Raw genomic sequence first — 15,293 nt, 5'->3', positions numbered from 1 at the left:
AAACTGTAATCATTATCTAAAGACTGAACATTTATTGGAAAATTATAATGTGGTGTTTCTAAAAGTTCAATGACATCTCGCGGAAGGGGGGTTTTTAATGTCGAGCTGCCCTTTTCTTAATGGATTAGCTTCCTGGACATTTCGGTAGCTTGGATATATGTCACAATTATGCTGTTTGCTTATTTGACGAATTTCATTGTATAATCGTTTGCTTATCGAGTTTTCCAGCAAAAATTCCAAAGCTTCATTTATTGTTAAAGGTATTGGTTTTGCAATACCGAATTTTCTTATAGCTTCAGTTGCATCACATTCAGAATTGCTAAAATTTTTAAGCACAGATGCAGTGTTACTTTCATTTGATTTTCTGGCTGCCATTGTAGCAGCATGAATCAAAAGTTTGCTGTCGTTCTTATTGTTCATTGCAACATGGGCAGCTAGTTTTCTTTTAAGACGGGGCCCAGCTTCATCATAATTTAGCTTTGGTCTACCCAATTGAAGACTGTCCGTATCATCTTTATTGTCCAATCCAATTTTAAAGCTCATTGATAGCCACTGTGAATGTTTTATTCGGAATGTGCGCATATTTCTGCTGCACTTTTGTAAATTCGAAGTAATGTATATTTCAAAGGTTTTAACATTCTTTTTAATTTCACTAATGCTTTCATTGGTTAGCGAACATTCCGTCAATTGGCCAAATATCCAGTTTGCAAGAACGACAGAGTTGCGGTCGCTGTCAATCCATACGTCCAGCAGCGTTGAATGACAGAACTCAATGTGATCTACAAGTTCAGAATACCGCCAAAGCCGCAAAAAGCCGCAAACAAGATTATTACTAACTTTTTATACACACTCTCTACTTTGTTTTCACATACATTACATATCCCAGAAACACACAGAAGGTAAGTTTTTACTCCACAGAAGACGAACACATTTGTTTAATTTTCTATCTTTTTGGACAATACAAAACAGTACAGATATATAAAATATAATAAATTTGAACACCAAATTGTTGTGTTTTATACATTCTACATAGCTTGGCCTCCAAAATCCATTTTTTCCACTATCTTATTTTTCTTTTGTGTAAATTTGCCAAGCGCTCAAAGTAAATAAAAATTTCCCGCCAATTTTGTCGCAGGCATCAGCTGACTAATCACCTGACTTTGAAGCTTGATCAGAAAGACAGGGGTGCATGTTTGGTAAAAGCTATCATCGATTTTTCCTATTTAGGGACTCTAGTTTGAATATACATAATTAGAATTATTATTTGCTTCCACAAAATTTTATACTTTATGCCACTTATTTGGCAATTCAGCCCAGTGTGCATTGGTCAGTGCCGCACCAAGAGGAGCATCTGCAAAATGCACGCACATCGCACATCCGTGAAATTCCTTAGTTGCTGCTGATGCTACTCTCGTGCTATGCATTTACGTTGACGTTGCAATTACAACTGCGGTTCAGCCCAGTCAACAGCAACAAGAACAACAACAACAACAAGGGCAACAGCATTGTTAGTCCAAAACCCTTGCCTTTCTACGCTTTCTGCTGCCTTCTCACGAATGGGCTGCCTGTTTACTGTGTGATTATTACAAGAAGGAAAATAACAGGCTTTCGCTGCCCATCAAAGTAAGTTACTTAAGAGATTCTTCATTCGGGGCCAACTTAATGCCCGACAGCAACTTGGACTTGATTATGCAGTTGCCCACAAAGCCGCACAGTCAAAACGAAACCACACCACACCACACGGCAACAGGAACCGAACGGAACGGAATGACGGCTGTGGCATAGAACCACTTGAAGTGCACTTTAAAAACTCCTTCAAAACCCACGACAAGTGTCATTGGGTTAAATGCGGCTTTGTCACACTGGCTCAACAAGTTGTCTGTCAATGCATTGCATATCAATTATGTATCGGTTGCTGGCTCCAAAGATTCAATTTGCATTATTTGCATTCTGTATCTAACGGATGTGTCATCAAATTAATTGCAGACACAAAGATATCTGTGTGTACATTCAATGGGGTATTTAATGGATGGTGATGGAGATGTAACGATTACTACTAATCATCATTAACATAGACATGGCCATTACCAACTAGGGAAAACTCTTCAATGGGCAGCTAAATTATATCAATTGAAATATTGCAATTCAAGTTTGATTATTTGTATGCGAAGAACTAGAAAAATGGATAAGGGAAACGGGAAAACGATAATAATGGTTTAAAAATCATAAAAGTTCATAATACCCATTTTGGTTATAACTTCTAAGACTACAAATGAAGTTCTCTTTGAGTATCTAACACAATTTCAAGAACATGTCATAACTATGTATGTATGTATATTCAGCTTTTCCTCAGTTTAAATCGTTTGTAGTTTCGTCGATTTGTCAATTTTTTACTTTCTAGAATCTAGATTAAAGGCGTCATGCTAATTTCAATTTTACAGCCCATAAAGGTTGAAAAAAATCGAGTCACTATGACAATCTTGACATTGTTTTCTGCATTAAGAGCTTGGTATTATATTCATTAGATCAAGTTGACCCAGTCCTCTAGATATAGTTGTATATTTCTAAGCCATTCGAAGTGCTTTAGCAAAACCAATACATCACAAATTTTAACGTTTGTAGATAATCGTGAAAAAGGTAAATAAAACTTGACCTTTTTTTTTTGAAATGGAGCTTTATTACTCTACCAATACTGCAGTTTGACGTTATGGACCATTAACATCTGCTTACTTAGTCACCCAATAGAAACACTTTACTATCACCTCCCGTTCACCTTGACATTTAATAACGATGATGAACTGAATATGGCTTATTCATTTCCTCAAGACGCATAATCGAGAATTGTCCACCTTCGGACTTACCAAATCTAGTAAGTTTATCAAGTTTATAGGCAGCTGGTCCTGGTCCAGGCTTCAATAATCTTGAATCTGTCCTTAAACCAAAGGAATAACGATGGCCACCGCTGCCCATGAGGCTAGGTAAGGTATAGGCACCAGGTCCGGGTCCTTTACGAAGAAAAATATATGAATACGTAATGAATTATTCCATTTGTTTCAAATACTTGCCAAAGGACATTTTGTGTTTTTCCTGGGTACGTTAATTTCAAAAAAATATTGGACTGCAAAACAATTTTTTACCAAAATTTTGTATGCTGGAAATTTAAGTTGTTTACGAAATGAAATCCAATATATTTATGACAAACTAACATGGAACAAAACTCAGGAAAACTTATGGAGATTGACCAAAAAATCTTGGCCTAGTTGTTTCAGAAGAACTGGAAACTAGAATATGGAAGAATATGGACCTTACTTTTATTGAAAGGATAGGATTTTTGCTTTTTAATACTTTTCATTAACAGCTTTATTGCTCCTAGTAATCAAAACATCTTTTAATGGTGAAAAGTGCAATATTTTCTATTTCCTGATTGCTCATACTATGCGGAAGATATTGTTTAACAACTTAATAAGAAGGCGATTGCTTTGATATGATTTCTAGATCATAAACTTTGTGATTCATATGTCAATCACAAAGATCATAAACTTTATGATTCACAGGTCACTCACAAAGTTTATGATCCGAATGTTGCGGTGGCCTTTACAAGCTAATTAAATGTCACAAACGATTGAATGGTTGACCCCCCCCTTCCCCACCCACACCCTTCTAAGCTAATAGAACATTGATTAAATATTTATTTATTGCATTTGATTTGTAATCTAAGTAATTATCCCACATGCTATACTAAACACATTCATAGCTACCAGATAAAAAAAAACCTACGTTCATTTATTATTAACACCTCGGGCGTAAAAAAGCAACATTAATTAACTTTAATACACACGCCATACTAATTAATATTTAATTTGTTTCAAATTGCACAACATTTTGTATTGTTCTCACGGATTGAATATATTTTCATGCCTTCAATATGCTATTCCACTTTTTTGTCTATTTGTTTTTTGTCGGTTTGGACAGATGAATCTGTCCCTTCATTAATCTATAAATGTCAACTTTTTGCCCATAACTGTCAGTTGGCTCGAAAATGGTGTCCAGACATTTAGTTTTTTGTCTTTTTTTGTTTCGTTGACAAACCCAAGAAAAATTTATGACAATTTATGCTTCCAACCATTGGGCAACCCATTCGGCTATCTCTTCATCTGAATCTTTAAAATGTTCTCCGTTATCGAATAAATCAATTATAAATTAAATTGCTTAAAATCTTTATGACTAGCCAAACAACATTTATGCAAACATTTTTAACATTTAAAAAAAAACGAGCAAACTAAAGAAGCAAATAGACAACTAAAAAAAAAACCGAAATTTATGCAAAATATTTGGGTGCTTAATTTAATTCGTTGCGGCTTAAAGGTATTTAAATTAGTTTTTAGCTGTTTAAGCTTTGGCCAAGTGTTAGGAAGAATTATGCATACATATATTTACTTATAAATAGCAATTAATTAAATTATTCTAAAGTTATCCAAGATAAGTCAAAGAGCAAAACCGAGAAGATATTCGACCATATAAATGTTGATGGAATATTATAAGCTTATTTACCTTTGATCAGTAACTGTCAGTCAGTCTTGGAGCTAACGATTTTAAATTTAAATGGAAATTGCTCAGAAAACTGTAACTTCTATATGTGATCGTTTAAATCCAAGATAAACTTAAGTGCTTTGCATCTGTGAGAGACAGTTAACATCTTTTTTTTAAACTTGTTTCAAAAAAGGGCTATATAAAGCCACTGAAGCTAACAGTAGGGCAGAGACTGGAGAGAGAATGGAAGTCACTAATATTTTTAGAGGCAGGATAACCTGACTAATAGAAAATAAAATAGCCAGAACAAAGTCAAGTAGATCTATGAGAGGTGGAAATTACATTTTTCTCTCATTATATCAACAAGTTTACATAAAGAAACAATAATTTTGTACTTAGGTTTACTGGACATTTCCACAATATCTCTTACAAATATGATTTCACTCTCTATTCTTTAGATTAGTGTATAATTTTGTACTCAGTTATTTAAATATTAAAACTTGTATTACGGGACCAAGACAACCTTTTGGAAGCAGCTGGAACCTTAATCACGAGACTACCTAATCAATAAACTTAACCATATTATGATTAGGCTAACTTATGGTCCTACTCTTCCTTCTTCATACATAGTAAGGATCCAAAAATAGTTTTCATTAAATAGTTTTATATTAAAGAGTCAAATCAAAATTTTATATAAATATTTGAGTAGAAGTAGAAATAGTAAGAAATGTTGAAGTCAAAAAAAAAAAATAATTGTAAGCGAAGCTGAGTTTGCATTTATAATACTTTATAGGTTTCATAGGAAATGGATATACATATTTTCGATATAGTCGTTAAAATATTCTAGGGTAAAAGGTTCTCCTCTCTTTTCAGTAAGTTGTTAGCCACTCATGGATATCTATTTTTAGTCTTGTTTTGTATTTATAACTTAAATTCTTAAGTTCTAATAACTTTAATTGTAAATGAAACTGCATTTTACAGATTTTTAATATTGAAGTGAGATATTCTCCACAGTGCTTGAAGAATTATTTGAACAAAGTTGTCCTTTGATTGATTTGAATAATTTTTTGCATAAATGAGAATAATTTCAAAGAAAATTATAATTAAGGTTGATGTTTGCTGAGACTTAAACTTGATTGGCTTAGTTCAAATTAAAGTTAAACACTCAAGTTAATTTTATAGCCTTTAAATACATTAGCTGATATCTTTTATGCACTCTTGTAGTTCGCTTTCATGACAAACATTTTTTATAATTTTTTTCAATTAATAGTTTGCCAATAGATTTCATCTGAACCCTTGACCTCAATACCAATTGATGGGACTGAAGTTTTGTCAGCTTGCTCAGCTGAAGAATAACTTTTTTGCAGCCACTTAAAAACATTTTTTATTTTTAATGCAAGAAACTTTTTTCGCTGCTGCAGTGCAGCCTTTGCATAAATTAAAAATAAAGCATAAAAATGACAGAAAATGATAAAGAAAAGAGATGAGTGGGTTAGCCCTTAAAATAGCCTCTCGATATGTTTAAGAAAAGTCTGAAAACTGAAAGACTTTTACAATCTGAATTTGAGATTTTTCACCCCTTTTTTGATATGTGTTTCCCATCTCTCAATTTTAGCAATATGCACACTACAACAACAGATAAACACTTGGACAATTCGCAATTGAGACTTCTCTTGCCCATCGCTATGGAATCCCAGCACACAAATCTGCAAATGTCCAACAAAAAATGCAATAATAACCAGCAACGAGGACGAGGAAGACGGCGAGAGCGACGTTTGCCGGGCATTGACGATGGACGAGGCATTTTTTGGTCCATCAGTAAGACCATTTCCGTGTTGATCATCTGCATGGCCCAGCTTACGACTGCCGGTAAGTGTTAAAAAATTTGGCTTAAACCATTCAAATTTTTGATATACGGTATTTGAAATACCCTTATCATTACAATCTTAGGTCAACCGTCAAAATGTGTTATCTTCTTATAAAAAAAAATTCCAAAATATTTTACTAGGAGTTTCGAACTAAACCATGGCCTAGAATTTTAACACTTCATTTTAGGTTCTTTTTGACCATATTTCATTCTAGATGGCAAAGTCAATATTCCCTTTCTAAAAAAAAAGCAAATTCAGAAGAATTTTGCAGAAAACTAATAAAATGATTTGACAAGCGACGAGACATGAAAAGGAAAATGACAGGAATTCGCATAGAGACGACAGACATACATACATAACCTCAATTAAAAGCACATCAATAACAGTTCCTTTTTTTCTGTCTAGGACACGTCTCAACCCACTTGCCCCTTCGAATGCAATTGCAGTTGAAATTGGCACTTGGCGTGTCAGCCAGCCAGTCAGTCGTCCTTCTCTGATTTGGATTTTGATTTATTTAACAATTTAGCAACAACATTGACTATTGAAGGGGAGGGGGAGTGGAATTTGAGGAGGGATTGGCAAATGTTGCAAGCTGTGACAGTGACTTAAGCTTTTTGTATCCTGTCCTATCCTTACCCTAACCCATCTGTCTTCTTCTCTAGCTCTGGGGGTCAAGAGTTCACAGCGTGTTGCAGTTTTTCTTCGTCTGCAATTGAGGGGAGAATTGTTAGAAAATGTTACCATAACTTTTTCTACGTTAAGCAACAAGAAATTTATAAGCTAAACTTATCTTTAAACTCTGATAAATGTGCACATTATTTAGCAAGTTAATATAGTAAAGTTAAGAAAAGTTTTTTAAAGTAAATCCACCAAAATCCAAATTGTAGTCAAGTTAAGAGCATTTTAACTAAATGGGTTGGTTGAGAATCTGGTCTATTAAGGCTAAAATAAAATATGGTTAACTTAACCCTAACACTACTTACAGCTATGGTAAATACAAAGAGATTTGTTAAGTATTTGAATTTCAAATCAAACTAAAACCATTTCCCAACGATATTCAAGTTTAATCTTTGACATATCCTAGTACTGGAAATGTCATGACAAACCAAACCAAACTAAAATGAACTTGTCGTTTGTCGCTAGATACTGGGCCGTTGCTACGTAGTACGCAGTACTTGCAGTTTAGTAGGAATTAACACAAGCATGACATTAACTCCCATTTGGCCTGCCAGTTGTCTCTCTCAGTCGGTCTGGGAATCGGAGCGGAGTATTCCCCCTAAAGCCACTGTCCACATGACAACCGTTTTGCTAGCCAAAATAAACGCCAGGCAACATGAGAAAAACACAAAACGAAAAAATGGAAGAGGAGAAAACATTAACCAAGCTTTTGGTCGCTCAAAAATCTCGCTCAAGGGTGAATTTGTGAAGCTCTTTAAAATGCTAAGCTGCATTTAGGCGTTAGAGCGAGGTCAGTTGCCCCGCCTCTTCCTGTTAACCCGCTATTGTCCTTGTTGGTTCTTTGTGTTTAGCAGCTGTTTTAACATTTTTGCTGGCGTTGCTGTGTTTTAATTTTTTTCAACATTTCGCTTCGTTTTTTTTAGTTTATTTTTTTGAGGGAATCCTCGCATTCGCGGAAGTGGCGGCTGTTGCGGTTTTCTGCATGTGTTTGCTTTGTCCAACAACCCTCAACTCCTCCCCGCCCCCTTTAAAAACCACACCCTCTTACGGAAGTTGCAATTTTCATTCCATTTTCCTGGCCACTTTACAGCATTTTCTCGCTGCTACTAACAAAGTTTGGAAAAATTGTTGTACTGTTTCCCTTTTTTTTTTTTTTTTTTGCACCACAAACCGCATAAAAGAATCCTGCGGCCTAAGTGCTGGGCATTAAATAACTACATAAGTAATCCTAGACATTACAACACTTTAGGCTTTAAGATTCAAAGGCGTCCAGTGGCTAAGCTCTATATAATGATTGATTTTGGTCGAAACGGCACGAAATTAATTTTAATTTTTTATATGCTAAGAAACCTTTTTAATTTTCAATTAAGCATGAGAAAATATAAAATACGTTTAATTCGTAATGGGCACCAGAAAAAAAGGCTGTAACAGGCAAACAACCAAAAAAGGCGATGGAATTATAAATTCTAAAGAATCAGCTACCTGGCCAAAAAGGCAAACAGTCAAATAAACCGCAGGAAAGAAGAATGGCCGAAAAGGATAAAACTGAGGTGAAATGAAAATATAAAATACTCTCTTACTCATTCATTTTATAGTTTAAATTTAAGAGTTTCTATGTAAAGATTGTAATACTTCATTTTTTAGTCTTCAGTTTACTCAAACCTTTCTTTGGTTTAATTTTTTAAGATTTTAGTTGTTCAAATATGCAGCCACAGTTTTTTTTTTCTTCTGCTGAAAACTACATTAAATTCAAGTGAATCATAAATCGCATCTTATTACCAATCAACTGAGATAGTCCAGAGGCTTTACAATAGTACTGTAAGAGTACTGAGGGTAAACGTGCATAGAAATTGTTACACAGCCATTTTAACGGCAATTTTATAGACCTTGGAGATGACTTCGAAAACTCGACCATAAACAAAAGCCAAAAGGAAAGGGCACTCAGAAAGCTGTTAACAAGAATAACAAGACAGAAGAACAAAAAAGAGAAATGAAGAACAAGTGCATTTCATTGCGATTACGAGCCAAAGAGATAAAGAGATAGAGGATAAAAAATATGTGCATAGTAGTATGTAAAGTGAGATAACAGGGAAAATCCTCCAGAGCCCAGGACAATTGTCAAGGTGAGAAGATAAAGTGGAAATCGACAGCAGCTAAAAATGAACTACAATTTTGCAAATTCTTAAGCACATTTCAGCTGCTGCAAAAACCGATTTGCATATTTACACACACACACACACCCACATACACACACGCGAAAGTGCAAACACATAACTTGCATACAATAAATCTTGTGACGTCTCAAGAGAAAGACGTCACGTAGCTGAGAATACAAAAGGGAAAAAAAGAAACAACATTGGGACGAGGGGCATAGAAATGTAAAAGAAAATTCATATAGAAATAGATGGAAAATCTTTTGGTTGGGTAGTAGGTGGCTTTTCCTGTTTCCTGCCACAGTTCCTGGCCCCACGTTTGTTGTGTGTGAAATCATTGCACTCGTTGATAGTTTTGCCAGGGAGCCAGGCAGCCAGCTCTAAGGCCAAAAGGTCCTATCCCTGCTTTTCCTCCCATTTTCTTGTCAGTTGTTTTTTTTACCTTTTCTTGTATTGCCACCGCAGAATGACGATGAAAAATTGTCAGAGTCGTCGTGGCGCTATTACGAAAATGAAAATGAAAAGGAAAATCGAGCTCATCATGTATATAAAAAGATATATGTAAGTGCCTGCACACACACACTATAGACACATGACCCTGAACGGAATGAGCATGGGATTTATATTCATGTAGTGTAAGCTGTTGATAAAAATATAAAACAAAAGTTCTCAAAGGTTAAGTAAGAGCATTCAGCACAACAGAACCCTAGACAATGCCCTGGGATTAACAAAAGTTATCTATTAGCTTGTGCCTCTTGTTATAAATTGTTTGAATTTCAATTTTACAATGTGCTAGACGGTCACTAACTGTGCTTAGACTGAGAAGCAGATAACTAAAGACGTCTATTTGATTTGTCCAATTCTAGTAGTTGTTTCGTTTAACCTAATACATTTTCGATAATTAAACTCAAAGATAAATTCATTTTCCATCAATAAAGTCTGGAAGACAGTTTCATGCCTTTTATGCCCAAGACTCTAATTGAAGAACTCCTTAAGCAGTCAATTTGAATACCAAAACTAATGCCATCACTAACTGTTTTTCAAACAAGAAAAGATAAAACCCGTTAACTCATTAAAAAATTTACCAAATACTTACTAACCTTATGCTATGCGTAATATCCTATAATCTGTAGGATTTGTGGAATAGGAATAAGAATGCCTTAAGAAAATATACAACTTTCTTTTAAAGAACGAATTTATTGCGGTTCAATCGAATGATGGACACATTTCCATTACGGTTTCCTATCAACTTGCATCCTGCTCAAATCTCAACATGGAAACACATTGTTCAACTAAATCTGTATTTTGCGGTTGTCTGGCGACTTTGTCACATTGAATGGACTAAATGGGATAAATAACGATATATGTTTACATATGAAGAAACCAAAAATAAAAAATAAATGTAAAGACACACAAAATGTGGAGCTGATTTATATGCGAATTTTACATATACATGCACAAATGCACACACACACACACCTTCAAGGTGGCGCACGTAACACATTGAAAGAGACCCAAAAGAGTGCCTGTTGCCAGGCCCCTTGAGGCAAAGTGGGTGGCCCCCACAAGGCAGAGGGGGCAAGGGGCACAATAATGGTAACAGAGACGGCGGCGTCTTCGTCTCCGTCTGAGGAATTGTGAGCAAACAAACGAGACAACAAGCAAACAGCAGCGACAACACACATGCCAATGTTTTGTTATTTTCTTTATTTTTCCTGTTTTGTTTTTTCATTTTTTGTTTTTGTTCCTTTTGTTTTTATTTCGACATCGTGAGAAAAGCAAACGTCTTCAAGGAGACTAAAGCAGTAAATGTGATTTTTCGGCTTTAAAAGACTTTAAAAAATGTAAAAAAAAAAGAAGAAAAATAGAAAAGAAAACCACAAGAAATCCTTGCGACCAAATAGCTGCTCATTTTTAATGCATACTTCATAAATCCTTGTCATAACTTTGTTAGGAAAAGTTGTTTCTGCCCATAGACAGGCTATAGTATAACCTATCTCATCATCAGGCTCGAACATCAGCTGGGTGTCAAATTGCGCTTGCCGTTGACTTGCCTCTTGAATGTTGCGTATACGCAGCGTTGTCCCAGTCAAGCCTCAATGCAATTTTTTATATTTTTTTTATGGGCCAGCAATTGCTAAGCATTTTATATGCATCGATTGCAATACCATATTGCAGAAATTTATGATGGATAAAATTATGGCGATGCGATTAGAAAGTCATAAAGAGGAGATACAAGTTGAAAACGGAAGCACATTGACTCGAAGATGTTTCTAAACTAATGCTAATCTAATTATCAATTTAATAGCTTATGAGAGCTTGGAAAGGCTTCTGAATGTGGAAAAGAAGTTGAGGTTGAAATCCTTTTTGTCTTTTCTGCCTTTCGCCCTCTAATTGGAATTGCTTCCAAAAATTACTTCAAGGCCAAACAATTTATTCATAATCCTTCTCAACATTTAAAGCATTTTTGTTAATCGCACTTTCGAATACATATTCTTGAATTGAATTTTGTTCATTTTCTTTTTTTGGTTTAATGTTTTGTTTTTTCATTCATATCATTTCTTTTTAAAAATGTTTTGCCACTTTTTGCCTTTGCCTTTTCTTACACTAAATAAATTATAATTGTTCAGTTTCAGCTTTTTCAGTTTCCACTAATTTGCCTCCGACTCGGCTTCAATTAGCATTACATTGCCTAAGTAAGCATTCCCCCCTCCAACTTCACCTCATTCCTCATTCACCCACATTTCGGGTGGGGATAAAAAAAACTTCAACAAACCGGAAATATTGTAATTTCCGCTTTTGGCCCTCGTTTCTCGCTCCTTTTTTTATAATTTCGTCTTTTTTTCTGTAGCATTTTATTTCACTTTTCCTCTAGAGTTGCCGGCTTTTAGGCGCCGTTGTTAAGTTTTAAGCCTGCTTTTTTAATTGCACAGTTTTTTATTTTCTGGCATTATTTTTTATAAATTAAAATAAATACCTTAAGCACTGAACAAACACCAAAGAGCCAAAGTGAATGTGGCAGAGAGAAAGCAAAGGGCAACAAATAAAATTAAAAGAAAATCTCTGTGAAAGAAAAAAAAAAATTTGCATAAAATGTTTTAATTCAGCAAGTGATGGTAGTACAAGGTACCAATCCCACCCCACCTCGCCTCGCTCCACCCCGTCTGTCAGAGACTTGACATTTTAAAGACATCGTTTTCCCCAGCCCGCGCCACCTCAGCGCCATTTTTCCACTCGGCTTAATTGAATTGTTTAATGGAGTCTTACGGGCAACAAAAGATGCTGAACGAAAAAAAAGGGAAAAATCAAAACGGCATAAAATAAAATGCGGGTCGAAAGCAGCTGCTCTGCTGTTCTGCAATTCCCTTTTTCTCTGTACATTCCCCCCACTCGCTGAACCTTTTAATTTAACGCCAACAAATTGTCGCCATTGGCCAATGTCGAAATGGCAAAGAAGAACGGTTAAAAGAACAAGAAGTAAGAAAAAACAAGAGGTAAAACTGACGCACATTATTATCTTTATAATCAAACTCTTACTCCCTGTTTGTGTGTCTTAGTTACTTTTCTGTCGCTTCTTCTTCGATTGAGCATTCAATTTGCAATTTTATTAACCTGTCGGACACACACCAAAGTTTATCCACTCCCCCAAAACAGAATAGAAAGCAAAATATGGCAAAAGTTAAATCTTCTCGCATTATTCACGCATTTACGTGGCTTTAATGTCCAACTACATTTTCATCCTCTAAACACAGAAAAACTCGAATAGCTTTACTCCCCCCCAGCAATATTTTTTGTATGGCTTTTCAATACAACTGAAATTTATAGAGCTGGGAATCCCAAGGATTTCATCTACCACAAAATATCTATGACTCCATATACACATTTTTCTCTTTTTCTGCTTTTTTGTTTTGTAATTTAAAGTTCTTATTACACTGCCGAGTTGGCTAGTCACGTCTGATCATAAAGTTGAGACTGGCGAAAAAAGTAGACACATTTTCTTTCACCTTTTTTTTTTTTTTTGCATATGCCAAAAAAATGAATCGTGCCTAGCATTTCTTTCATTTCGAGGACAAAAACAAAAACATTTTACATAGTGAAATAAAGTTTTCGCGAATAACTTTTGCTGATTGTTATGGGAGTTTTGGTTATAAATTATAATTATTCGCCAAAGGGGCAACAAAATTTTATGGGAGTTAGAATTAAGATACTTTTAAAATGGAATCTGAACCTTTTTTTTTAGATTTATTGAACATCATTACTAATTCTAACATTAGAAAATGTATCTTAACGAAAGCCAAAATATTTGATCTATATTTCATTTATAAGTACTTTAAAAGAGGCGGATCTAGAGCTAGGGGAGAAAATTGCCCCATAAAGTATGCAATACGCTGACCTTTCTTATTTCGTGTTACTCAAAAATTCTTTGTAAAAAATGTTTGCTTTTGGCCTTTATTTTATCCACAGAACAAAAGGCATGGTTTTTCCAATGACTTCATTAAATTTATCTTATAAATTTAGTGTCATTCGACTTCTCCTATAAAACATAAATACTTTTGACCTGAAACATGTAATCTATACAAATATTTAGAGAAAATGAAGCTATAAAATTATAATATACAATATAACAACTAAGAAAAATAAGTTAAATGTTTCAGAAATGTATGAATATTGAATTTACAATCGAGAATTGATTTCAAGCTGGCTTAAATGAAAGGTTTGCTTCAATTTTGAAGTTTGCCAAAGTTCAGGTGTGTTCTACAAAAGCAAATTTGATCCCAATTTTTGGTATTTGAACTCAAAAATGCATAGTCAGATTTACATTTCCGATGGGCCATCATCTATGCATGTATGTATGTAGTTGCAGAGCAGAGTTAGCCACTCCTTTCACTGGTCGAAGAGAACGGAGGGCCTTAAAAAAAAAACAAAAACAAAGGGCAAAACACCCACAAAGCATACAAGGGACCCCCAATTACACAAACAATACAAAAGCCGCAAACTCATCCAGGAAAAGTAACACTAACAAGTGCAAAAACAGACGGCCACATCCTATGCAGAGTCAAACGACCAGTCAACAACTCCAACCAAGTTCAACGAGGCGTGCTCATGACCATTTAAAGCCGCTTAAAGCTCTCTCTCTCTCTCTCTCGAAAAAAAAAATCCATCCAAGAAATATGCCAAACAATAATAGCACGAAATTTCTATGGCCTGTCATCTGGCATCTAGCATAGTCATCGAAGTTCACTCTATATACATATACTTTATATGTATATAGGTTTATATATGTATGTACATGATTTTCGGAGCTCTTTGCAACTTCCTTGGGGACTAATTTACCGATTTCACACACAATTTTACATGCTGGTTCCCTTTTGTTCAACTTTTCGAGTAAGTGTCGCTTGTAAGTTTTCCCTCAGATTTGTTGTCCTACCATTTGACCTAAGAGGATGGCAGTATCCCTTCTCCTGCTTGATCCCAACTCCTGTGTGCGGTTTGTTTGTTTGCTTATTGTTGTTTGTTGGCTGCGTTGGTGGCTTCTCTTGGTCCATTATTATGCTTATTGCCGGCGTATGGAGCACGTATTATGATAGGTAGTTATAACCCAGACAAAAGGCCAAACTCACTGCATTTACTTCTGTCGGCAGTGCCACTCGTACGTGTGTTTTTCCCATATCCATGGCTCTTGAAGTGATGCAAATATATATTTGAAGAACAAAGAATCCCTTACACATTATGCACATATACATACTAGGGCTCTTTAAATGGAATTCGGTGATGAAAAGAGCATTTACACCTTATACGAATTTCATATTTGTAAGGGCATATGCTTCCACTTAGTAATCCTTCTTTATTAGGCAAATTCCAAAAGCCTTGCCTTCGCTTTCTCTCTTTATGCTTGGTGATTTTCAATGGCCAGTTCCATTATCATTACAATTGGAAATCTCAATTCAAATTGCCTTTGATGTGCTTTGCAGAAGTTGCGGCAGTTATGCCCGCTTTTGGAGTGAAAATGGAAATAGATATAAAAATTTATTATATTAACATTTTGGGTTTACAATTCTAATGT

At 35.0% G+C, this 15,293-nt stretch overlaps 2 protein-coding genes across 2 annotated transcripts in view; one reads left to right on the top strand and one right to left on the bottom strand.

Annotated features, from left to right (window-relative positions):
* LOC137575112 (uncharacterized) overlaps positions 1-15,293 on the top strand; it is a 42,821-nt gene that overhangs the window by 15,121 nt on the left and 12,407 nt on the right. The window contains exon 2 of the mRNA XM_068287520.1: positions 6,146-6,399. Within this exon, the coding sequence (XP_068143621.1) occupies positions 6,150-6,399 (250 nt within the window). The 5' untranslated portion in view covers positions 6,146-6,149. The remainder of the gene's footprint in view (positions 1-6,145; positions 6,400-15,293) is intronic.
* On the bottom strand, positions 2,541-3,226 carry LOC137575121 (uncharacterized). Its single transcript, XM_068287527.1, has 2 exons — positions 3,066-3,226; positions 2,541-3,005 (listed from the first exon to the last, which is right to left on the bottom strand). Exons 1-2 carry the CDS (start codon positions 3,073-3,075, stop codon positions 2,782-2,784), a joined length of 234 nt encoding a protein of 77 aa, XP_068143628.1. The 5' UTR covers positions 3,076-3,226; the 3' UTR covers positions 2,541-2,781.

Source organism: Drosophila tropicalis, unplaced genomic scaffold (assembly GCF_018151085.1).
Source record: "Drosophila tropicalis isolate 14030-0801.00 unplaced genomic scaffold, ASM1815108v1 contig_562, whole genome shotgun sequence".
Taxonomy (NCBI): Eukaryota; Metazoa; Arthropoda; class Insecta; order Diptera; family Drosophilidae; genus Drosophila; species Drosophila tropicalis.
This window is presented reverse-complemented; position numbering and strand designations above follow the sequence as displayed.